General features: G+C 40.6%; 1 protein-coding gene across 7 annotated transcripts in view; it reads left to right on the top strand.

The window, feature by feature from the left end:
• The window catches only part of ELAVL4 (ELAV like RNA binding protein 4), a 64,191-nt gene that overhangs the window by 10,849 nt on the left and 26,376 nt on the right, over positions 1-26,966 (top strand). For all 7 annotated transcript variants that reach the window (XM_054638422.2, XM_054638421.2, XM_077182505.1 and 4 more), the window contains exon 2: positions 11,454-11,694. In XM_054638422.2, coding sequence (XP_054494397.1) covers positions 11,454-11,694 — 241 coding nt within the window. The remainder of the gene's footprint in view (positions 1-11,453; positions 11,695-26,966) is intronic.

Consider the following 26,966-nt stretch of genomic DNA (forward strand, 5'->3'; position numbering starts at 1 on the left):
CAAAGATGTTATTTCTGTAAAGCAGAAGGCACAGTCACGACTCCATAGAAGTAATAATGTATGTAAATAAATGCTTCTTAAATAAAAATAGTTCTAATATATCTTTGTTCCAAATGAAGTTACTGGCAGTAGATGAGTAGGGGGGAGTTGATTTTTAGCAGAAAGCATGAATGCTGGAAATTCTTCCTAATATGCCTGTGCCAGCTATACTGTGACAATGTTGCTGTCGATTCCCTTCCTGTGAGAGCAGCTGTTCAGGGAATTAAACTCTTTGCTTGATGCGGAGGTCCTGAAAAATTCAGTGTGCAGCTACAGTGGTGGCTGTGGCCATTTTTAGTGTGGCCGTTGATAGGAGCTAACTCTGTGATCCAGCACAGTAGCATATTGTTCTTTAGCCTAACTGGGCCAGGACAGAATTATCATTCTGTATTTCGTGTGCTCTGTGAGAGATTCCGGAGAGCACTTCAGAATTTGACATTGTGTTTGATAATTTATAGAGCACAGTTTATATTTAACTGTAGACATACTAATCCAGGGAAAAAGAGTAGTATATTTTTAGAATCCTTTTTTTATTGTCTGTGCTTGTCATCACCCAACTACTGAAAGAAGTGCTCGCAAATGTAAATGCTCAGATAGAAATTGAGTTTAATTTCCATCGTTAGTCTTTGCTAAGTGCAAAAGTGAATATTACTTGTGTGATGTTCTCTGAGGTGATCAAGGAGCTTTGCAGCCGTATGTAGCTGATGCGGCTGCTGGAGGAGCCACGTTCTCCTCCAGCATTTCAGCACCAGGCTGGACCAGGACACTTGGGCTGAGTGCCTCCATGGCCAGGGTGCTTAGGTGAGGTAGTAGTTTTAATAGTGACAGTGTGACTTCTGTCACCAGCCTGTTTGAGGTGAAATGGATGGAAGTGGATCCAGCTCCAGCTTTAAAGCGCCTGCCTGTGGCCGCTGTGTGTTTTAAGGAAAGCACAGCCAATAGAGGACAGTAACTTGGTTCCTTTGGCTTTTTTAATACTCAACCATTAGTTCATGTGTGTTTAGGCTCTTAGGACATTTCCCCCTGCTGATCTCTAATAGTGGATGTTGTATTTCCAGTTACTTTTTGACATCTAAGTGAAATGTCATTTGTGGGGCTTGGAGTCAGGACAGCTGGGGTGGTCTGTCTTCCCCCCTGTCCCCTAGCACCTGAACAGGGACTGAGCTTGGCAGGGCTCCCATTGAGTGCTTGAGCAGAATTGTTTGAACCAGGGGATTGTTATCCATAAGGTCTCCTCAGCTTTTGAAGAGGAGTTTTGGTGCATTTTTAATTTCTTGCTGTTCAGGGTATGTTTGTTAACTTACATTTATTAAGGAAGGTGTTTGGTTTGGCCCGTGGCATGCTTCTCTTCTGTAGTACAGAGATTAATAGTTTGTCTAGGATAGAACATATGGATCTGTTAGCCTGACCTGTGACAGATATGTCCTTGATATTTTGTCCTTTATTGATGAAGAATATATTCCTAATCTCTAATAAGTCTTTGAGTTTAGCATAGATGCTTTCATGCATGAGATTGTTTGAATTTAAGCATTACTGAGATATTTATGCCATGCAGTACTTTAAAACTTATACTCATTTAAGCCATTTTGTAGGTAGTTTTGTGAGACCGAGTAAACAGCTACCTCTGTTCTCTCAAAGGTGATTTCTGGTTATTTTGCTCCCAGAAGCTTCTCAAACTTAGAATTTCTATTATCCACTCACTTTCTTTAAGATGGTGATGGCGTATTATTTTCAGTAATTCATGGTAACTTTGTCTACCATGGGTATGTTACAGAAGTTAGAATGCTTATGTTTTATGAGAAGGTTATTTCCATTAGCAATGTTAGTGTGATAGAGAGCTGTAGACTAGCAGGTGAATTGTGGTAAAGATGTAAATTTATTTTTTATTTTTAATCTGGTTAAGTTTTAAGAGAAATACTGATAGCTTTCAGCAGGCAAAGATTTCTAATGATGGAGATAGGACTTAGCTGAACATCATAGTTTCTATTTTGGGGTCTGTCTCGCTTAGACCTGCAAGCTGCAGTATCCATAGAGATGCTGTTGCCAGCAGTTGAGATGTACACATGTTGATTAGTGTTTCCTAATTTCATTTAGCAGTGTGTCTTCATTAACATCCTGTTGAGGACAGAGCCTTAAAACATCTTGGTTGGGTTGTGTGTTTCACTAAGCCATCCATTCCTGCCTAACATAAGCCTGGCTTTGCATGAAAAATACATGGGCAACATTTTCAGAAGAGCTTATGGCTTAGGAGCTGAAATCCTATTGCAGTGAACTTTAATGAATATTAAATTGCTTAAGGGCTCCTGAAAATTGTAGCTTTTTGTTTCTAGAACTTCAGTAGAAATAACAGCAGTGGGGGGTTGGATGTTCCTAGGCTTCACGGAGAGCCTGCACTGTCCTTGCTTTGCTTTGCCTTCTGGTAAGTAGATGCTTTTAGGCTTCAGTATGGCTCATAACACAGGTTTCACTGACTAAACTCTGGGGTTGCAAATGATTCTAGATTATTTTCTTAAAGGGAAAAAAGCATAAAGTGGAATTGTGACAGGTCTACAGCAGCTGAAGACTTGCAGCTGTCTGCTTCTTTCATGAACGTGTACGTCCCCGTGGGAATCTGTGCGTCAGTACGCAGTGCTACATACATATTCCCAAGTCAGTAATAGAATTCAGTTACAGATTAGCAATATATAACTCAGTAATAGAGTCAGTAAACCAAACAAGTAAGTAGTGATTAGGAAACAAAACTGAGCTAAAAATAAAATTCAGATAGTAACCAGAAATATAAAAAGACTCTCAATTTCCTTTGCTTTCATTTCAGTGTATTTTTAGGCTGCATGTCCTTTAGACTGAGAATCCGTCTTAAGTGTTGATCTCTACCATGTTCTTACTGTCTAATATGTAGGCTTTTGAGAGACCCTCTTCTGTATTTCAGTTTCCCTCATGTCCTTAATGTTTTTGGTGGTATAATCTGTTTTTTTAGCACCCTGTTAACACAGATTTCAAATATGGTTTCTGTTAGTCACAGTCTCTTTTTCAAGAGGGACAATGCAGTCATGGGGAGACTTCTTGCCTTTGTGGTGTCTAATAAACTCTGCAGCCCATGGAGGAAGAAGATGGTTTCATCAAATTTTGGCTTGGAGTGTCAATTGAAGAGCTCTTTTTGCTGAGACTTGATTTTTTTTTTTTATTCCTTTAGCCTTCATATGCATCTTGAGAGAGCAAGTAGTAGCCTCAGTGAAAAGACAGGAGGGAATAAGAAGCAATCTGGAATGATGAAATTACTAAAATAAAGCCCTTGTAAAATTTTAGGCACAGGGTTGCCTGGTATGAATTTGGCAGAAGTAGAAGTGCGATTGAAGAAGAAATAGATGTTCCTTCAGAAGTGAAAGCCTGACCGTGTTGTCTTTATTTCAGTCCAAAAATAGTGCAGCCCTTTGAGCAGAGGCGGCGGGTGACCCCCGGAGACACGGGTGGGCAGGAGCCATTGGTGGCCTGTCCCAGGACAGAAGTAGGACACATCCCTTTCACCAGCCTCTCTTGCAGTCTGTGGGATCCAAGTGGTTGGAAGGGTTTTTAACCTGAGCATGTTGGGTCCCCCGTCTAATAGACAGGACACATCCATTTTCCTCTCCTGGTGTTTTTGCTGATGCCTTTCCCCAAAGCTGTGTTCCGTAGTGGTGTTTGAATGCTGTGAAATCAAGGCTGTGTTTCCTCATTTCTTCATGTCTGAATTGCATTTAATGGTAGAAATTATCATAAACTCTGGTGAAACCATTTTAAATAAACGAGGGGGTAACTGGCTAGCATTCCAAGAGTCAGTTTGTCTTAATGAAAAGGATAACTCTGATCCAGACACAGAAGGGAACTTCTCTGCCCATCACCTATTACACCACTTTCTTCCCTACCACCTTCCAAGTGCTGTTGCTGTGGGCTTCAACAGGATACTGGGAGAACACTGAAGAATAGAGCCAAACACCTCTGAGGTTTCCAACAGCATAGTTGCTGATAATTTTTGCAAGAGGCAAAGAAAAAGCTGGAAATAGTTGAAGGTAAAGCTCAGTAGAAGTTCATAAAGCATCTCACATTTTGTGAGCTGAGACAGGACACAACACAGAATTATAACTATAGTCTGCTTCTGGACAAATATTGTTGTCCTTATAAATGTGCCGTGCTTCCCAGAAACTGCTGTGCATGGAGTGCTTGTCTGTGCACCTGCTCCCCGGTCCTGTGTGTTTCCTCTGAGCTTTGCAGAGTGCTGAGCTCTATGAATGATAATTGTAGTTCTCCTCCTCCAATTTCTTACCCCCAGAGTACCTGCAGGAAGAGTAAGAGATTATGCAAAGGATGGGATATGGTGCCTTTGTTCCTATCTTTAGTGTAGTTACTGGATGTGTAGTTCCAAGAGTGTTTTCCCCTACTGCTCAACTAGTAGCGATTGATGTTGAAATAGTTGCAACTTATTTTGGTGTCTACTTTTTGCTCTCTACTCCTTCCCTTTTGCTCTTAAAATTAAATACAAAACTGTAGAGCCCGTACTTTGTGGGAACGGAAGACGTTTATCTGAAACTCTCAGAAAACCTGTTGTTGGGTGCATCATTATTATACTTTTTGTTTTTGAAAAAGTTGTTAGGAGTTGTTCCTTATCAGTGGGCCAGGTTTGAGGGTAGGGTGGTGCATTACAAGGCTGTCACAGCTTCCTGTGTAACTTCAGCAGTTTGCCTAGATACTTTCATCTGGTTTTTTTATTTCACTTCTGTGAAATCTCGAATAAAAAGTAACAGGTTTTTGCCTGCTTTTTGTCACTGTGTTGGTAGAGCAGCAGTCTCTGCCTTACTGCCCATTTGTAGAGCACAACTTGGTGCTGCTGTGGGTTATGTCCTTCAGGCACTGCAGTGATAACGAGAAATATTGCCAGTAAACTTTGCATTCATTTCACTGCAGATTGAGGACAGAATATTTTGGTTTAGTAAATTCATGCAAAAGCCTATAATGGACTGGTTCAGGGTAAATTTAGCTATTAAAGAAAAAAAATTTCTCCTTTATTTGAACTGAGGCTTGCATCTTAAAAGGAACACATTTTTGTCTTCTCCATTTGGATCACTTCTGTGCTCTGTACAATTATCGTGGCACCCATAAATGTGAATTTGCTGAAAATGTTTGAATGCCATTTCAACCTGAGTGCAGCTCACTCTGAAAGCAAGTTAAGACGGCTGTATCTGTGCCATGAGAGCCAGAGATTGCCAGTTTTCTGAGCTGAGACTTTCAGCTGTTTCTATATTTAAAATATTAAATGTGACTTTTACTCCAAGGAAGGTAAAGATGTAGCATGTAGAAGTGTGTGTGAGTGGGGAACATGTCAAAATACGGAGGGTTAGATAATGATTTGTTTCTGGGGTATTGGATTTGCCTCCAGGCAGATAGACTAAAAAGCTTCATTTTCCTCCTTTATTTCATGTTCATGATGTATTTATTAGGTAAATAATAGCAAAGTCTAGTTGAGCAGTATATAAGCTTTAATAAAAATGTAATTGACAGTGAAATTTGACAGTTGTTACAGTTAAGAGAATCTGTACTGGAGCTGCACACAGAGCATCATTTGCTGCTCCTGAGGTCACTTCAGAAAAAGCCCATGTGTGGTCCAGGTGCACCTGCTTCTTGCTCTGGCTGCAGTTGTGGTTTTGAACCAAGGAAGGCTTAAAATCACTTTATGTTCCTTTCCTTTAACACTCTGATGGGAAGGTGGCATGATGTGTCCTGAACATTCTGTGATCCAGTGCCTCATTCTGCAAAAAAAATGTGCTAAATCCCTATGGAGCAAGTAGCAGCTTTGGTGCATTTTAAACTGGGCTGGGGTTCCTGGGCTGGAGCAGGGCTGAGGGACCTGGATGTGTTTGTGTGTTCTGCTCCATGCCCATGGATCAACCTCCTGGCTTTGGCATGGCTGTTCATGGCTCAGCAGATGGCAAGGCTGTGCATGGACTGGTCAGGCAGCCCCTGTAAATGGGGAATTTCTCACCTGCAGAAAAGTTCTGGGGGAACAGACTTGTACTGTGCTGACTTCTATTCAAAAGAGCAGATATGCAGGGAGTTAAAGCCTGTTCCTCATTGTATGAGGGAAACCTTTGTGAATCTACATTTATTTTCTTTGAGAGGTTTTGTTTGTTTCTTCTTTTGTCATCGTTTTTCACGAGATGGCTGTGGGACCTCTGCCATGGCACCATTTGTTTTCACTTGTAAAAGCAAACAACTTGCAATGCTAATTAAAGAGCTTTTTTAGATAAAGTAAGAGCTTTGCATTATTTATCTAAACTCTTTTTTATGGGAGAATGTTCTGAGTTTGTTCATTAATGAACATTTAGAAATAATATAAAATTAGACCTCATGAATTCTTCATGAGGTGTAATTTGCCGTGATCTTTTTTCTTGGCATTTAGGTGCTGTGAACAGTTCATTATTCATAGCTAACTTTTTTGACTTCTGAGTCCTCAAAATGGATATGTCTGCATGAATTTTCTGGGGTTTAGATTTTTTTTCAGATTTTGATTTCAGGAGAAGATTGTTTCTGGTGTGTTTAGAAACACTTCTCTTTAGTGCCTATAAATAACACTTATTCTTAAGATTTTTAATTGTGATTTTTTTAATACGTACCAAATTAGTTTCTGTTTATTGTGGACTGTGGTCAGTGGAGTATACATAATTCAGATAGCAGGAATGGATGCTGACTATTTGCTGAATGCAAGCTCCTTTTGCTGTACATATGTGAAAGCCTTAGTTCAACATGCAGACCTTCTTTTAGACTGCTGAGAAGGAATTTTGTAAATATAAAAAAATGTATATTTACATTTACGGAGCCATTGGCTATTGCTTATGCATGCAGTAGGGAGATAAGGCTGTCTTAGTCTGTGGGTAGTTTTCCAAATGATTCATTAACTGTGCTTTGTAATGGTAGATGGATGTCACACATTTACTGTAATAAGTGAAGATTAGTGTCAGTTACTCCAGCTTGTAATAGTTGGTAATTGTAACAGTTCTGTTTATACATACAGGTATTTTTTGCGTTATTGTTGGAGCTAATATTTTAGCAGGAATAAATTGAAATTAGTTGAATTAATTGAAAAAACAATGAAGATGTGATGGAAGTATTTCTGAAACATTAGTAATGTAGGAGTAGCTCTAATGGGTATTTGTGGCAGATACTCTGTGGGAGAGGTTTATACCAAGCATTTTGGTAAGCAGTGTTTTGCAAAACACTGGCAAAGCTTATGTTGTCTTCCCCAAAGCATTTATTTGTGAAATCTGTCAAACTAAAATACCTCATACTTTGCTGATACATTACCATAGCGAGAAAAGTAGTACACCAGGAAATGGTCATTTTTTTTAAAGCAGCAGTCTGATGAAATACGTGCACAATTTGAAACATGTGACTTAGAAAATTAGTGTTGAAATTCTATCACAGATAGTATTTGTCAGCGTTAGAATATTTAGATTATTGGTGGCTAAATGATCAAATGTCTATTAGCAATAACTGCAGTTTATTCCTCAAAGATGCTATTACCCTATATATAGAGTATCATATTGCAGAATTGGGAGTTTGGCAAGTTATTGCCCCCAAAAAATAAAATGCTTCTTTGTACCAGTAGCATGTGAATGTCATCACACATGACATTTGCACTGTAATATTTCAGGACCGGTAGTAACTGCCTAAATTGGGTCAGAAAAGGTCTACAAAAAGAGATGTTGCTCAGAGCACTGATATTGCTAAATTTACTTGCTTATGGAGCTTTAAGAGTACCTTCAGGGATAACAGCGTATTTTGTTTTTAAAAAATTAACATAGGTGTTAAGTCACTCTTGAATTTTCATCATTTGTTTTGCCTATATCCAGATAAGTCCTTGATGAGTTAGGCAGACTTAGAGCTTTCTTTGATATTTTGGTAGAATTTAATTGCAGCCCAATACTTTTCTGTATTTAAAAAAAGTTATTACCAGTAATTAAAACACAGTAAGTTAACTGTGTGCCCTAGAAACTGGAGTATTGATTTAAAAAATATTCATATTGTGATACAGGTATTGAATTAAAAATTTAAACCGTGGTGTTGTGGATAGAGGAAAAAAAAACATACAGGAACTGTCATGTTGAAATCTATTTGAATAAATAATAGTCCTCTTATGTAATATGCTGACTGATGTGGAATCAACAGCTACTTAATATTAAAACCAGTGCTTGGCAATAAACATCCCAGTGCATGCACACTGAACTCTGCCTGGGGATTGAGCTTCGGGCACGTCGGGGACAGGACCAAATGTCTGGGAAGGAGAGCCAGGGCTTCCCTTTTGGTTACCATTAATAATGTGAGTTTCCACTCATGGCAGGAGTCAGTATGCACACCTAAAGTGTTTTATTCCTTTGTGCCTGTGAGAGCTTCGAATGCCAGCTCTGCTACAGAACTGCTTTTGCACAGAAATCACTCTGTAAATGGAGTTAAAATTATGCAGTAAAAAAAAAAAAAAAATCTGAAGTCCTTTATCAGAAATGCTTTTTATAATTCTTCAACATTTCTCTCCATCCATTATCTTTTTTTTAATATGTATATAGCAAATGGATTTTCAGTAACCTATGACTTGGCAATAATTTGAAGGGCAAATAAGTGCCTTAGTTTTCCGTTCTACTATTAAAAAAATCAGGAAAACCTAATTGGAGTTGAGAGTAACTAGGAAGAAAACCTGGCACCTGGTGCAAAATTAGTTTATGCCAAGGTACTTTGAAGTATATGAGGAAATGTACTTGTTCAGGAACAGATTTTTACCGAGCAGCTTACTCTTAATGTTCTGAATGTGTTAAATGTCTTGGGTTGAATTCTGTTCCTTTGCTTGGTGGGGAAAGTATGAATGCTGAAAATTTAACTAAAAAGCTTTTGCAAAATGCCTAAGTAGGACACCATCCAGTTAGGAATTTTGTTTTCTTTCACAGATTTTAAAAGATCCAGGGTTATTGTCTACCGCGGGGAACTATAGATAGCTTTTGAGTCTGTTGCTAATAATAGATGCTGTACCTTCCTTGCTATGTTGTGCTGAAGTCCTGCTTCTGCTGAAACTGAAACCAGAGGTGTGGTGTCCCTGCTGGCTCCAGGGGGGCAGGATCAGTCCCTAAAACTGCAGCTTATCTTGTGGGGTTTTACATTGGGAAGAATATGGTCCAGTGATGTAAAGGCAGGCGGGAAGCTGCCGTTAGCCATGTCAGCTGCTTCACTCATCCTCTGACTGTGCCTTGGCGTCGGAACTGGGATTTTTTCCCCCAAATTTCAGCTGGGTGGCTGCGGGTGCAGGCTGTAGGAGCAGGCTGCGCTGAGCGGGAGCGCGGCCGCCTTGGGGTGCGAACCCCGGCCCCGCAGCAGCTGCTGGCGGAGCTCGGAGCCGTGGGGTCGCGGAGGCGCGGAGATCAAAGGATGATCTTCCAGCTGGAATCCCGAGCTAAACAGATTTAGCAGCATCTGAAGCGTTTAAGTAGTACGTGTGAGTAAATACATGGGTGGAATTAGCTTGGAGAAGGGACGGAAGTATGGCCGGTGCCGGGTAGAACGGGGAATCTTGAAGGAAGAGTGTGTGGGGCTGGCACAGCTTGGCCAAGGATGCCAGCAGTACTTGGTGCCACGTGGCTGGTAAAATTGGCAGGGGGATTCTGGTTTGGATGTGCCCATGTCTTTCAAGAAGTGACTATTTTTGTGCAGTTTATTTTCAAAATGATTCTGCTGTGTGGTTTTAAGGCATTTCTGTTAAGCACAATGTGGCAAGGCTTCTTTTTATTTAAAAGCTGTTAAACCAAGTAGCTATTCCTGGGCTTGATAATAAAAATAATGGTAATTCAAAACTTATTTCCATTGATAAAAAAGAGGGTTATTTCCTAAATGAGGCATTAAACTAACACTGAAGCATTTCAATTAAAAAAAGACATGGCCAGAATATAACCTATTTAGACTCTGAGCCACCCTCGTGCAGTTAATTTTAGAATAGACACCCTTTTTTGGGGGGGTGTGTGTCCCCATCGTCCTGAATTACGGGCCTGATTTGTCACAATATGTACCTCCCTGGATTAAAAAAAGATAGCAAATTAAGTCTTGAGTAATTATAATAATTACAGGATCAGCAGAATACCAGGTTCAGAGTGTGTGATGCCTTAGCCCTCTGCTCTCCCGTGCTTGTCCCTGTCCCTGGGCAGTGGAATCTCCTGCCTGGGGCAGCAGTTTGCATCACTGAGTGTCTGGTGGAGGGAAGCTGAGCCCATCTGAGGGACGATCTTCAATTCCAGTGAAGCTGCACATCACAAACCTCACAGCAGGCAGCAAAAGCCACCATTTGTATGGCTTTAATTTATCTAGGATTGAGGCTAAGCTGTCCCTCCCTTTGGCAGCACTGGGGACAGTGAAGATGGGCTAGAACCCACCGTAGAGGCAAATTATATAGAAAAAGCTCGAAGTACCATGGTTTTTCTGCTTCCTTTGTCTGCCTGTGCAGTTTTGGGATGAAAACTTGTGTTCTGCAGATAAACATTGCAGGCAGCTTTGCTCACGTGACGGGTGACACTGGTGACAATGGGGCTACTGTCCTGCAACACACTTTGTTAAGCTGGATTCTTATTTGTCGTTTTTTGGAAAGGTCTATTTAAGTCTCTTCTGTGAAAGCTGCAGATTTGTGTTTCAAGATAGATGTGCTTGTTATAATTGCAGCCTTCACCTGTGCCTGATAAGCCTTTCTTTGATTAAACCTTTTTGATTATAGTAAATATCTGAAGACCTTTATATCTGTGAAGATTGCGAATCCAGGGCTTTATTATTTAAAGAAGTGTCAGTTCGTTAGTGGAAAATACAGGTGGAGAATATAGGTCATCACTGGAACCAGTCAATGGTATGTCTTGGGACACCAAGTTTATTAATTGAAGGCAAGCTGAGTGATGACATGGTGCAGATTGACTGTGCCTGGTTAATGTTGTTGTCATTGCACTCTGTGATACAGTTATTAAATAGGTAAAATATTTTACCTTTTCATATAGAGCCATACACTTACTTCATCTGATTTAATGGAACTATAATTTTAATTATGATTATTACCTTAAATTATAATTAAATTTATGTGGTTTAAATTTACATTTGTGAAAATGGCTGCGTGATGAAAGCAGAAATCAGCTTCGCATTAACAAAAAAAGGTTTTTTTTAACTGCATCTTAGTATATGCTCACAGCCAAAGACTAGCATGACCTACTTTGCAACAATAACAGAGGAATCAAGCCGGGTTTTTTTGTTGAAGTATCTAAATTGGCCATGAATGCTACCTACTCATTCGTTTGTGAGTATCTTTAAAAATAGCTATTGTATCTATGAAACTTAAGGGTGGTTTTTTTCCCCTTTCTCTTATTTTGCTGTAGATAATTAGCACCATGGAGCCTCAGGTGTCGAATGGCCCTACTTCCAATACAACCAATGGACCCTCCAGCAACAGTAGAAACTGCCCTTCCCCCATGCAGACAGGGGCTGCTACAGATGACAGCAAAACCAACCTCATAGTCAACTATTTACCCCAGAACATGACCCAGGAGGAGTTCAGGAGTCTCTTTGGGAGCATTGGTGAAATCGAATCCTGCAAGCTCGTGAGAGACAAAATCACAGGTAAGCGCTTTGTGTTGTGGGTTCTGCCTGGTAAGGGTCAGCTTGTGCTTGGGGTCAGCAGAACCTTGGTGCTGCTGTCTTGCAAGTGCTAACACAGGGAATGCAGCAGATGCAGTGCTTGACTTCAGGGGCAAGCCTTTTGTTTTCAGTGCTGCACACTGGATCTAGAACAGCTGAGAAGCCCCTTGTCTGTCAGCCTCTACAGATCTGGGGGAGAAATCTGAACATTGCCAGTCTGCATGTATGTTACACACGGTGCAGCTTCTTGCAGGAGAGCTTAGACAGCGGCCTTGCTTTCCTCTTCATTCTCAGTTTTATTTAACATGGACTCGTCTGAATGGCTTGAGCCAGCTGACGGTTCCTAATTCTGACTCTGCCATTTGAGCTTGACCAAACCCTCATTAATTTCAGCCTGTTTAAGAACATTCTAAAGTGAGGTGGTTCTGCATGTCCATCACAGCTTATTGACCATGGTGTTCTGGAACAGCAGTGGGCTATACTTGAAGCACACTGCTCTGGATTTCATTCACACATCTGTAGATAATAGTTAATTAACTCTGGTCCCCGAAAACATTTTCATTTGCAGTGATCCTTTTTCATATGAAGTAGCACCCATTGGTCGGTTCCTTCAGAATAAACGCCTCCCATGGCAGATGCTGCCTCAACAAGGAGAGGTCTGTGCTGTCACTAGAGGAGGTGTGGATGGGTGCAGATGCACCTGGCCTAATCCACATCCTTGCTGCTGCAGCCAGGAATCCACTGGTGCACAAGATGGGATGAACAATCAGCTTTTATAGGTTAGTTTTCTAGGTTGTGTGTCTACTCACACCGTAGGTGGGAGCAGCTGAAATTTCACTGCTGTTCAGTGCATCACCAGTGCTGTTATGTTTAGCACAGAGAGCAGCAGCCTTGGGAGGGAAAGGGTTCCAAAAAAGGAGTCAGCTCCCCTCAGAGGCTCTCCTGGCAACTTGGGGGTGTGCTCTGTGGGAAGAGGCACCATGGGAAGATGAGGAATTAAAATGCAAATCTTCATACCTGCTTCTATAACATCCTGGCAGCCATTGTACTGGCAGCATTAGCATGATCTGCTTAGTGCTTTTCAACATGCAATGTTGCTTTTTTGTTTACTTCCCGACACACAGCAATGCTCTGGTTGAACACAAGGCACATAACAAATGGCAGTAGCTGCAGGGCAGCTTGAGTCCTCTCAAGTGTAGTCCAGCAGAGCTTTCTTTAGCACGTTGACCATGATGTATCTATTGCAGTAAATCTGATTTGGCCACAGCTTCGGGTGTTCTGAAAAGAAGATTGAAAAATGGAATTGACTTTTATTTACTTTGGGGTTTTTTTTCTACAGACCTTTGTTTTTCTTCTAGGCTGAAAATAATCTGAAAAATTTAACTGCAGGTTAGTTCAGTTATTTCAGGCAGGAGCAAAACCTTCCTCTACACGAGTCTTGGGTGCCTAGCTTGAATTTTCATCTTGTGTTTGATGAGCTTTTACTACTTAGTCTATCCCTCAAATTCACGATGATGTTCTTACAATATATTTTCAAGACTTAAGATATTCAGTGTTGTTTCCATAGGGAATGTCTTTGGACAGAGAGCCATTACTTCATCAGCAAGGAACAGTGTTCTTTTTGTTTCATTCCATCTCCAGGCTTTTGTCTTTCTGTTTGAAGATATGAGAAATTTGCTATATGATCTTCTGACACATTCTTGGGTAGTTTTTTTTTGCCTATGCTTTTTCTTTCCATACAAGGTGCATAAATCTTTGATCACTAAAATACTTTAAAGGAACCATTCTTTAAAAAAAACTTGCACAGATGCCTTGAGGACATCACCCCTATGTGTTGTTTTAAGAGGTGATACAAGTACAAAAGAGCCATATTTGCAAAAAAAAAAAATTGTGCTCCAAATTATCTGTGCTGTTTTTGAAAACAGAATTTTCATCTGCCAAGGTTTTCAGGCCTGTTATCAAGGCATTGTGCAACATTAGTGAATTTGAGGATGCATATTCATTCCTCACATTGAATTCAGAGTTAGTAAATCAAATTCAGTCCTCTGCCAGAAGCAGTTCGTGTTTTTAAGGTTCTTAGAACATGGAGAGTAACAAAATGGAAATGCACTGAGGTCATCCCCAGCTCATCTTTCTGGATCATCATGTAAGCATGTCCTTCATTAGGCCCCTGGACTGTTTTTTTGGGAGGGGAGGGTGGAGGTATGCCAGTAGGCTGCAAGAGGAATGACTGGCTTTTCAGGGGTTCTTTACTTTTTCCTTATTAAAAATCAATAGAAGTATTTTTTTCTGACAGTGAAAGCTATATTGAAAAAAAAAACCCAGTGAATTCTTAAGCTATTGCTTTAGCAGTGAAGATGTGAAGCAGTTTAGATTTTGCCTGCTTTTAGACTCCTCATTGTTTCTGTTGAAAATTTTGTGGCTTTAATAAATCTAAGCTAAGCATGCTCGGTTTCGTTATGCCTTTAAAAAAACATGCTGTTCTTTCTGTTAAAAGTCTGGTTTGTCTTCATATATTGTAAGTTTGCTTCCTTCTTGCTGGGCTGAATTATCTGGCAAATCAAAAAAAAGTCAGAATAAAAAGCTGTAGGGAGAGCTTGCTTCAAGAAAAATAGAAAAGGTCATAAACCAAATCATGATTAAATAGTTCTCCTGGCAAAACCATAGTAGAAAATCTCAAATGTATTTCTGAAGCTAGGTAGCATTGAATTGGCTCATGTAAAAGATTCTATTTCCCTTGTCAAGGAGCTGAAAAGTTGGTGGGTTTTTTTTTTTAGGATAATGTTGAGTCTTCTGAAATGTTTTTTTTCCAAGGAGTTAAAAGGTATAGAAAATCTTTTTAAACATACTGGATCTCTCCAATAAAATTCATTACCTGAACTCTTATTCATTTTAAATTTGGTTAAACAATGACAGGAACAGTCATCTGCTCCAAGTCTTTTTGCAGCCTTAGAACAGTAGTAGGAGTTTTTAATAAAATTGGTTTATGAAGTTGCCCCCTCGCTTTGGGAAGGCACATGTTAAAACAAGCATATTCCTTTACTAAAAAACTATGCTAATTTGGTAGTACACCGCACTGAGTGGAATAGGAATGACAGCTTCTAAGACAGCCTTTAATTTGGTATTCAAAACCAAAATCGTAAACTTGGGTTTTGTTTGGTAGCTTCTCAGAACAGGCAGGATATACAGTAGCATTTTTTAAAGATGCTAATGACTTGAGAGAGGAGATGGAAGTCAGGCATACATTTTAATTATGGGGGAGGGGTTGCAATAGCAAAAATGGTTTGGGTTTTTTTTTTTTTTTTTTCCACTGCAGAGATTTTAAGGGAATGAGACAAGGAAAAACAAGACTGAAGATAGTTGCCTTCATTTGGCAGGGGTGTTTAATAAAAGCAGAACTTGTGGTTGTAAAGTGTGCTTATTAAATTCTTCATTTACACTACCTAATTAATTCTAGCATTTTAAATTAACAGTGAAACTGGTCCCTGCTGTACCATTTCATAGCTACAGCATATTTCGTCCAACAACCCAGTTGTTCAGGTTTAATCAGCTGCGCTCAAAAAATGAGAAGGAACTTGGGTTAAAAAAAACCCAGCTAAATGGCATAAACATTTTAGAACAGCATTAGATGAGAGGAGGTGACTTCAGGGAGGAAACCTATGGCTTCAGATGGATGTGAGTGAGGCTCAGCACTAACCAGAAATGCTAAGGTAGAGAGCGTTGCAGATGCTCTTTATTTCTTATTTTGTCTGAAGAAAACCAGTGACAAATATCTTCATCGCTTGAGGGAGAGGGCTTGAATTCATGGGAATTTTCAGAGAAGAAATGCTGAACTTGTTTTGTCCTGTGTTTGCAAACAAAAGATCCAGTCAGTGTAGTGTCCGTCAGATACTGTAAGAGCTGCTGGCCCTCTGAGTTGTCCTTGTTGACATAGTTTGTGTGTGGGAGAAGGGGATGTTTGTTACTAATTTTTTAATTCATTTGGTAGCTTTTTTCCTTTTTTTTTTTTCTTTCTCTGTTACTTACCCAGGAGCTTACCTCTTTGAATCTTCAGATGATTGGTATCCAAAAATCTTTGGCTTGCAAATCTTTTGCATCTTCAAATGATCCAGGAACACTGTAAAGCAGAATATTTATTGATACAAGAGTTCTTGCATCCCTTAAGTTATGGCAGGGTTTGCATAATTCCACTGTGTGGTACAATTTTATGTTCTTTGCATGTATAATCAGGAACTTTGTTGTTCCTCTGCCCAGAATGTTAACTCTGTTGGTTTTGGGTTTTTTTAATTGTTCTTTTTTGAATTTGCAATTCCTTTAAGATTATGTACAAAGACTGAAGCCTTTCACTTTAGTTTCAGGTATAATATTCCTGATGCAGGTTTAGATTAAAACTGAAGTTCAGAAATAATCATGGCATTGTAAGTATAATTTAAATATCAATGAGTGCAAAGGGGAGATGGAAATACTGACTGCATTACCTGCAGCCTTCTCTAGAAGTTATGGATTGTCCACTCCTTACTCCTTGGGATGTTCAAGCATAGGATCCAAGAACCAAAACCTACTAAAATGGCAGAACCAGAAGTCATGCAGTATTACGAGAGTACAGGAAGGTATCTTTCACATGAGGACTGTGCAGTGCTGATTCCTCTGTGAAAACCAATAAATTGTTGACCTGGGAAGGCTGTTCTGCTCCTTCAGTCCTGAAGTTTGTCCACACTGAGTTGGTATTGTGTGCCATCTAGAAAAAAACGTTTCCAACTTTCCTGTAAAATAAGAAGCCCATATTGAAAAGCTGCTGCCGTAAAAAGCAAAGACCCAGATTTTATTTAACCAAATGATGGGGAACTAGTGTGTTTCTATCTAGAACATGCTGTTCAGAGCTGCAAGTTTGCAGTTTGCTGAAATTTGGAGCTTAATTAAGCAGCCTTAATTTCAGCATCTGCATTTGGAAAGCAAGGGATGGAGAAGGTCTGTATCCTCAGGAGCAGAAGCCATTTATTGCACACTGCTGATGCCCAGGGAGGCAGGAGAGAAGGCAGGTGGGAATGGTCATGTTCTCCAGGAGAGAATTTCTGGGGTCTAATGGCAGATGTGCAGCAGCAGGAATGCTTTCCCTGGTAAGCAGACATCACCTAGTATTGGCCCAGTGTTGCCAGCAGCCAAGTTTTATGTATTTTAATTGGAGGTTTTGAGGCAGGGCAGAGTAGATAACCAGGAGGTCCCAGTGGGTCCATCTGGGTTGGAGTCAAAGGAGGACTCTGGAATCTCATCATAATGTAAAGAGGCAAAGCAAAAATGGGACTAATGGCTAAATTTAGTTCTAGGGAACAGGCCTTTAGTAAGGCAGTTTGTGACAATAGGTAACTATTGCATGGTTAAGTCTTGCAGGTGAAACACTTAAGCTGGAAATTGCAGAGATATTAGTGAAATTGTGTTGCTTTGTCAAGGGGAGAAAAGATTTATTTTTATTTAAGGGAAATAGTTCACAGCTATTTATGCTTAGACACCGCAGATAGAACATGTATTCACTGAAAAATTCACATACAAAGGCTGGCAGTGTTTCATCTATCTTTAATAATTTTGTGAAATGGTGTGCCAGAAGTGTCCTGTGGAAAGAAAAAAAACCAGCTCCATATGCAGATTAAAATCATTTACAGTGAAACCCAGCATTAAGGTACCTGATCTGAGATAACTGGAAGTCTAACCTGAGCATAAACTACTTCTGCATTTGATGTCCATTCACTGATTGTGCTTTGGAAGTGCCTTCCATTTTGAGATATTACTGGTTCCAGCGGTTTTCCCCACGTAAAATGCATTAAACAGATAGGATTATGGAATGCAAGGATTATGTTAGATAAGACTTATAAACTCTTTAGAAAGTATGTAAACACTCATGCCTCATAGCATAAGCCCACCTAATAACAGGGTTTAGGAGAAAAATACCTTGTAGAGGTAGTTTATTCCCTTGTTGACGTGGAAGGGGGTTTTAGTAATTCTCTGTAAAGCGGTGGTAACCAGTCACTGATCTCTGATCATTTATTTGGCACAGATCTTGTTGCCTTAGACTGAGTGTTAGCAGCAATTTCATTGCTCTGGTAGAGGAGGAGAATTAATACAGTCCTTCAGAACAGGGGGAAAATGCTTCATGCAGTGGTGTTCACCATAAATTGAATATATATTTCTGGCATTTGGCTTGATTGCATTTAAAGGTCATATTTAGTAGTGCCCCTCAAATTGATTGTATAGGGAATCTCTGTAAGAAGCTGTGGAGTTTTGCATTTGACTTCCTTGAAAGCAAAAGACTTGGTATTTGCTGAAATAGGAAAAATATTTATACAGCAAAGTACTCAGCTAGGGTTCTTTTGTCTGAAAAAATAATACCAAATTAGGTGAATTGCCTTAGGTTTTTCAGGAAGTGACTGTACGTTGGCCCCACTGTATTTATTAGGTAAAGGAGATTTGTATGGAAGTTACTTCTTTGTGTTGAATGCATAGACAAATGCAGTGAAGAAAGAGTGGTCAGAGCAGTGTTAGTGCAGCTGAAAGTCAAGTGCCCGGAGAAGCAGAAGTCTGAGATAATGTAGTTTGGAACTGAAAAGAAAAAATTCTTTCTGCTCATCAGATGGAATACAGACTATGCTTTATTTTTTCGTTGTATGCAGAGAATGAAATATTACAAGATATGTGGAAAACCAGACATGTTTCAGAGTCTTTTAAATTTGAAATCTAGAATTATTTTTAAAGGACTAAATATATGGCTCTGAATGTTATTAAAGACCTTTGATAAATTGATCTTAATTTCATAGCCTAGTTATTTTTACAGCTTATTTCCTGAAGTATATTCTGTTCTGGAGCAGAGATAAACGTAATTTCCATGTTGCATATCCTATTTTAAGGGCTGCAGATTCAAGACAATCCCCAAATATTGATTATTTTAATGAACATTTGCATTAAGTATCTGAACTTAGCACTGTGGGGGAGGAGACACAGAAATGGTAGCGAGTGTCTCAGTGCTGGATCTCTAAAATGTTTTTTTGTGTGGTTTGATGTCAGTGCTGAACACTGAGGAAAATGGTCAAATTAGCATCCATCATTTTCTTTATCACTTCTCTGCAGTCGCCTGGTACAGACTCTGTGCCGGCGAACAAAAGAATTTTGATTTCTTGATTATTGGAAAAAAAGCAATTGAGATGAGTGTTGGGGCAAATAGGCAGAGAGCAAGGAGGCATATGGCCCTTGTGCTGCAAAAGAGCTTTCTAATTAACTTCACTGGTTTCAATCCTGAGCTGCTTCTGCAGCGTATTAAATGCCTCTAATGCATATTTAGAATATTCTTCAGTTTTTGCTGCTTGGTTTGAGTAAATACCATCACCTTCCCATCAAGCCCAGTGTGGAAGGATTACCAGGGTGATTTTCCTCACCAGCCCAAGCAGGCCTGCATCTCTGAGCTCATGACCTCCTGATACAAGGTTACTTGTGAGGCTTCCCGGTGTGTCTGCTTACCTCCTGCTCTGAGCCTTTTTTCCATCCCTCCTATCACCTGCGTTGAAGAGAAGCCGTCTGCCAGGGGACAGCCAGTGAAATGGCTCTGGTGCAGCCCTCTCTTGGTGGCATTCCACCCTTCACTTCTGGTGTTCTCTCTCCTTTTTGGATCATTCTGCCCTCTCCTCCAGAAGCCCAGACCCTGTCCCTCAGCACTTGGCACAGCTGCTTCTCTCCGTAACTTTTTCTTTCCTTTTAGCCCAAGGAGAAAGGGGAGGAAAGGAATGCGAGTGCCAGGAAAGCTCTGGGAGACTGTCAGCCACTAGCAAGGCACTCCCAGCTGAGGCAGGGTCCTGTGGGGCAGCAGCAGACAGCACACCCAGGTGCCTGTCAGGCCTCCAAGGCTGATTTTCCTAATGTTTCTCCATTCCCTGCTGCCCTCCAGCCATACCTATGGGCTGTACTGTGGCTGTCACCTCTGCCTGCTTCCCCTGTGCTTTAGCTGCACAGCTTGTCCAGGAACAGCAGTGACCTGCGTAAAACCACTCCAAATGCTTTGCAAAGTGGTCTCCCTCCTGCTCTCCCTTTTTCCACCAACACTGCATTTGGAGTTTCTTCTTGACTTTCAGAGGGTGTTCAGTAAACTCGTGACTGGGGTTACTTGACCTGCCTGCAGTAGCTCATTCTCTGAATCAGTGAGCCAGGGAGTCCTTGTCCCTTCTGTCTTGCAGAGCTGATCCATCATCAGTTGAGTTCCCCCTAGCAGGCTGTTTGTTTTCTCTTCAGCCAGAAGAGTTCTGCCAAGGTGATCTTCACCTTGGCTTCTGGGAATGGTCCATGTGAGCCCTTCAGACCGGTACTGGGATCCCCTGCTCCTAGGAGTGTGAATGTCCTCAGCATTCCTGCCTCTCTTCTGTTTTCTACCACCTCAGTTCATGTGCAGTCCCTAAACTGATCAAAGTCATCATTCAGTTTCCATCCTCTCAGAATACATCCTTCAGATTTTTGCTTTTGGGGTTACTCTAACTGTGACTTGAGGAAAGATCCATTTACATAATCAAGCCAACCTCTTTTCTATTTGTCAAATGATATGCAATTTGTCAAGGGCAAAGTTCCTTTTGGAATATTTACTCCATGGAGGTCTTGCCCGGCCTTAAATCCTTTATTTTCCTTATTTGCTTTCAGAAAACTTCAGAAGTTCAATCTCACTGCTTGGAAACTTAGGCCACCATTTTAAACTGACTTACAGTTAAAACTTCTTAACTTCTAATTTTGCTGTTAAACACAAGGATATATGGAGAGGGTGTTTTTTACACCCCTAACACTGCTCACCACTTCTTTTCTCCTGCATAAAACATGGTTTCTCTTGCTGCCTGAGCTGGGAGTCCAGCAGCCTTTGTGTGCAGCTCACTGGCAGTCCTGTGCTTAGAGTCAGCACAGATAACCATCTCGGGAATCTGGGCTATTGGAAGTTGCTCTGATGTGCAGTCTTTGCCAACAAATCTCTGGATTGCATCAGCATTCTCTTCATGTCCTGTGCTTCATTCCTGGAATAGTCATTGATAGGGTACTGCAGCCTCTGACTTTTCAAACTGTTTGTGATACAGTCCGAGTTTTGTTTTGGCCCCTTCTGAATCTTTCCACATCTATTAAGAAATGTTTTGCTCAGGTACCATGTTTGCCATTTCTGTGATGCCACAATCTAATGGTCACTCTCCACTCTCATTCCTGTGAAATTCTCATTCTATGAAAAGAGAAGAGAGAAAGCAAGCATCCAAGCATCAGGGCCAGTCCATTTATTTGGCTTTGCTCACTGGCACTGCTTTGGCTGACTCACTGCTGCATGTTGTTGGATTCCTGAGCAGGATCCATCACTGACTTTGCAGATGTTGCTGCTTGTCCCTGCTAGGAATTTCAGTGCAAGTAACTGACTTGCAGGTGCTGCTGGAGGCAGAATATTGGACCAGGCAGATCTCTGCTCTGACACAGTACTGCTGTTCTTATGACTCTCAGCATCTGTTTAATCAGTGGAATATATCAGCTTGAGGGGCAAAAAGCTGAACACTTACTACTTTTATTCACAAGAGCCTAAACTGTCTTTTTTTTTTTCCAGTTAGATGGTTTTCAAGGGGTGTTGCAAAAGCAGATGGACAAAAAGCTGCGTCATACTCACCTGCAAGCAAACAAATGGCAGCATTGCCAGTGTGATTAATTGTTGCTGTACTAGAGGGACTGCTGTTCCTGCAGTACAAGCTCTAATCTCCCTGCTGCCCTAGTCAGATAATTGTGCTCACACACATTTGGAAGCACCTTAAGTTAGGTATCAACAGGCTTCCCTCCTCTTGCTGCAGAATTCTAGGACCCAAAAAATGAGGCTGCCTCCTCCTTCCCTGGGAAGCTGTTGGCTGGATGGAGGGGGTGTATTCACTTTCCTGGCTGTGAGGATGGTAGGTAGGGCATGAGAAGATAGGACATGTAACAAGAAGTATTCTCCAGCAGTTCCTTTTTTAGACTCCTCTGTTCTCCTACTTGCTGTATCTGTGTCATTTCTATTTACCAGTGCATATCTTTGCCCAGTTCTCTGTTTCTTTAAACATTTTCCTGCTCTGGAAGCCACTTTGTGTTAACCAAAAAAAAAAAAAAAACCCAAAAACCCAGCCCCAAAGATGAACAGCTTTGGGAGCTTGACTGGTGACATATTTTTCCCTTATGCTTTCTGCTGCATTGGAATAGCTGCTCTGGTGCCTTCATTTTGGATGTTGGTAGTATTGTGGTACTCACTTGCTCCAGGTTAGGTATTTTGCCAAACTGGAAAGGAAAGGAAGAAGTTTATTGACCACCTTCCTGCTTAATATTGAGAAAAGCCTTTTATAAGAGTAGTGTATCACAGAAATTGCACTGTTTTTAGTGGTGGGTAGCCAACAATGGCAGAAATCTGCCATCTTGAAAAGAGCAGAATTTTTATGCTGGAGAAAATTTACTGAGGCGCATATTCATGCTAATATTCTGTTCAAAAAAATTACCGAGATTAAGTGATAGAACTAAGTAGTATGTGCACACAAAGTCATAATATTTTCTCCTTGAAGTGGTTTTCATTACTTTTGTTACCTGCAGGTACCTAAAAGGAATATTTTAAACATTTGAAACCCAACTGAAATTCCTGCTCTTGCTTTAAAATTTTGCAAGTTCTGTCTTAAAGCTGGAACAAATTTATGGTGAGGCTCCCTGCAGTCTGTATCTCAGTGCATAGCAAAATGTCTATAGGTAGCATGTTTTGGAATATGATGAAGTAGCTTTACCTTTCTCAGCATCTTTCCAGATGCCGTGTAAAGTCATCTACGCAAATCTAACTATTACAGATTAACCTTCTTAGCTGTCAGGTTGCAGCTTTTATTTATGTTTCTGCTGATCAGATTAAAAATGCTGCAGTCACGAGTTGTGTTGTTAATATTAAATTTTGTATTTCAATCTGTAATAAATTACTTGCCTCTGTGCATTGGAAAAAGTGGTTAGTAGAGCTCAGAGTTTAATTAGTAGGCTGTTGATGAGACAGAAAACAGGTATTGAGAGTCATTGTTCTGAATTACTGTGAAATTTGTTAGTATTGTTATGGCTTTTGTTTTTTGCTGTTTGACAGAGGCTGAGGTACAAAACCTTAAATGTTGCTGAATTAAATCATTTCATGACAAAATTACCAGGGCCTTTTGAGTTTGCAGTCAAACAGGTTTCAGATATTGATGTTGCAGTATAATATTATGTCCAGCTTAATATGCTTGTTTTGCAAAACATAGTCTTGGTTTTTTCCAGTTCTATGTTCCTTTGCCATTTCCTCTAGAATGGAAGCATTACTGCCACCATTTCTACATGAAATTATTCCAAGTTTGCTGATGCACTGGCTTTTCCAGATCTTGGCTGTGTCTTTCCCATGTTCTCTGCTTGCTTCCTTCTTATTGATAGAGTATGTTTTTGGCCTTTTTATTAAAATCTCTAGCATATGAAGCAAGATTTTTGTTGTGCCAGGACTTTCCACTCTGCAGTTCTCGGACACTTCATGAAAGTAGGAACCTTGGTCTGTGTGCAGGCTCTGTCCTGGTTCTGTCCTTTTGCCTTTCTTCTACCACTCACTGCCATAATTTTCCCGTGGAGCTTCTCATAAGCTTTGACTCTAGGTGTCTGGCATTGCCCTTTTTCATACAAGTTTGGCACATTTGCACCAAAACTGTGTATATGGTATGGTATGGGCTCCCTGTACTATGAACTTACTGTGCCTTTGGTTGAAGCCTAATTATTGAACAGTGAATAATCACTCTTTCTTTTGGTTTGCCTTCAGCTTCTGGTCCATTGTTCAGTATTAAATTTTTAGTTGCATTCTGCTTTCATCTAAATTTCAGAAGTGCCAGCATTTGGGGTGATATGCAGGAGGGAAGATACATCTGCTCTAATGAAGCATGTGCCTCTTCTGTGACCTGCTGGCTGATGTTCTTGGAGTGCCTTTTCTCTTTGGTTCCAGACAGTAATTCTTTCTACCCTCTTGTAATTTCATCTTTTTTTTGAATAACAATATTAAAAGCAGCACTTCCAATATTTCATCTTCAGTCATAGTCTTTACACATTTGAAGTATCTATAGGCTTTTGTATCTCACTTTGGTCAGATTTCATCAAAGGATACCATATTTTAGTGTTTTAGCACTGAACACTTCTAAGCTTGTATCTTAAGTCACTCTTGAGCCTTAGGTCTTATTTTTAAAATGTCATGACTGCAGATATTTGCCTTCAGTTCATTGCCTTCCTTTTCTCTGGTGCATACATTCCTTGTTGGAGTTGTGTGGTCTTTACCATTCTTTGTGTACTGCTTGTCCAGTGATGCTGTGTCCTTTCTCCCCAGCGTGACATCCCCTGTTTGGGATGAGGACTGCTTCCCACAGCGTAGTGCGTGCTTAGTATAATGCAGTGACTTCTTTAATTCTTTTTGCAGATTTTTTTTTCACACTGCTGATAACCATTTTTATGTGCTGCTACATCATTCAGGAGTTTTTTTCCCTGGTTCTATTTGTTTTCACTTTTTCTCAGTGAATCTTGTTTTCACTTAGCCTGTTTGTTTCTAATGTCTGCATTCTTGTGTTTAAGTCGTCTCTTCAGCATTGAATTTACTGTTCAGGATAGACAAGTCATGGCTGTTTCTTGTCCATTCATGCCTGTCCCCAGAACACTGGATTTTTATAGTACAGTCCCTGTTCTGTTCTGGGACAAAGCAGGGAGGAGTGCAGCCTTGCTCTTCTCGGAACAGCTGCTAATTCAGAGGCTGTGTGCTCCTTGAAGGAAGGGGGAGGAGAAGATGAAAAGAAGGGGAAGCAAGAGATGTCAACTGAGGGGAGCAAAATCCAAATATTTGCTCAGAAATGGAACTCACTTGTCTTGTGTATGTCAGGAGCAATAGCTTTTCAAAACCTATTTAATCAGTTGCTTGCAGTAGTACGAACACACCCATGCTGAAAATTCAGTTTTGCATTTAGAGAAACTTGATAAAAGCAAGCAAACAAAAAAGAAAAAGGAGGATAATATATTCTACAGAACATGAAATGTGTGTGTTGTTTACAAGATATCTCTAGCCCAGCACAACTCTCAATGGACCAGTGATAAGGTTCCAATCTTAGAGGGGGGGAGCTGCAGTTTTAGCTCCTTGTTATAGTGGCTGTGTTACTCTGTCCAAGTTCACCCTGGAAATTGTGATGCTTTCAGTTTTTTCTTTTCCAAAACAGGAATAAAAGTGCTTTCCACAGTGGTGTTTGTGAAGAAAGGTGTGTTTCAGAGGTAAAATGTTTCCGTGCTAAGGTAATGGGAACCATGGAAGACTCCAGCCAAGTCAGCAGCATCTGTCTCCAAGTGCCACTTAAACTTTGCAGGCAGATGAGTCCATGTCCTCAAGCACAGCAGTGGCACAGCTGACTTGGGTGGACTCTGTAGTCTGCACGTGAGAGCAAAGCCTTGTTTCAGGTGAGATGCAGAACATCTGAAATGATAGAAGCCTTTAGGAGTCTGTAAGGCACAATTTTCAAGAGCAGGTGTGTCTTACCTTGCTGGTCAAGTGTAAAATGGAGTAGTTGCATGGTTTTGGAAGCCTTCTTGAAGTTTTTGTGGAGGTAGGATTTTTTGGCAGGATCTGGTGGTGCTGGGCAGCAGCAGGCTGTCAAAGGGTGCTCCATCTTGTTCTGTGCTGGGAGTTGGATATATGGGGCCATTCTAAAGTGAAAATTACTGTATCTAATTTTGGAAAATGGCAGTTACTGTCAGTTGGTATTTAATTTAGACAAGACCTGCTACTGCTTCAGCATCTCTGAAAATCAAGACATTAAATTACACCATCTTGCATTAAAAGATTTGTCAGAACTACAGAAGAGGACAAAACTCATGTAATCTCCTCTGGCACTGCCTGGCCAAATCAAGCTTTCTAACTCAAGATGCTGGATCAATGATGTTTCTTTCTGTTATGGGGAGCTTGCAGATGGGTTTGGGGAGTCTTGCTTTGATTTTGAGGTCACTGTGTCCAGGTCCTCGTGGCTCCCTTCCAGAGACATGTGAAAGTCCAGGGCTTGCAGTTACCTCACCAGCACTAATAATTTGCTTTAGCTACATTTATAGGATTTGTTTCACATTTTGGGCAACGCTTCTTTTTATTCCCCTTTTATTTTTCTAGGCTTGTTGTCATGGTATCTGGCACTTCCCATTCAGATATTAAAATTGAGTGAGTGGTGTCTGTATGTCTGGTTCATTTTCCCTCTCTTATCCTCTCCCTGAGGGAGAGTTTTACGTGGGATGTAGCACACTGTTTGCAAGGGCTTCCTTTGGGGGATTTTTTAATCATGTAGCAGTGTCTCTGTTGGGGAAGGCCTGGTGCAAAGGAGCCCCTTCCACTTGGGCTGGAGTTTATTAAATCCTGTGTGCACAGGGCTCCCGTGGGACCTCATTGTGTCTCCCCTCGAGCTCCCCAAAAAGGTCTCTCTCCTGCATGAATGAGCTTTTAGTCGAGTCTCTCTGGCATTTAGGCAGTGATAGGAATTTTCTCTCTGCAGATACCTGATGGGGAGTGCTATAGCTGTTTGGGTATCAGGGCTCTGATGCCTTGGGAGGAGAGTTTGCTTGAGGGATCCTGTCCCCTCTGAGGATCTTTGTCATTGTGTAGCCTTTGCAGGTGCTCTAGCTGTAGAACACAGAGGGTTTTTCCCAGAGGTTTGGGGTTAGCTTTACTTTTTTATTTTTTTTGTGAAGCTATGGGCACGTTTCTTAAGAGGGGATCTTTTAAAAATGCATTTCACTGTTAGTCTGCAACATGGCTTTGCTCTCCAGTTGTATTTTAAGGATCTACAGAACTTGGATAGTGCTGGTGGCTGTTTTTAGCCAAGGACAAATCATGCTTCTTAATTGTAGGTGCACTGTAGCATCACAGCATATCTGGGGCTCTAGATTGGATTGCTTTTAAATACAGCTGATCTTTCCTGATGTATAGGGGTGGGATAGTCTCAAAAGAACTAAGGATAATTCAAGTATAGTAATTTGATGGAAGGTTCCATCTTGTACCCGGATGCCTTCCTGCAAAAAGCAAAAAACAAATGATTTATCACTCATGCTTGACTGTCTGGTTTTTGCTTTGAGAAAGATTGTGCATTTTTCCCTAAATTCTTACAAAAGTGAGTTAATAGGGGGAGAGTGTTTTCTTACTGTTCATGGACAATGTGTATTGAATGAATCCTAATTTGTACAAACATAAGGAGTCT

This window comes from Agelaius phoeniceus, chromosome 8, assembly GCF_051311805.1.
Source record: "Agelaius phoeniceus isolate bAgePho1 chromosome 8, bAgePho1.hap1, whole genome shotgun sequence".
Lineage (NCBI taxonomy): Eukaryota > Metazoa > Chordata > Aves > Passeriformes > Icteridae > Agelaius > Agelaius phoeniceus.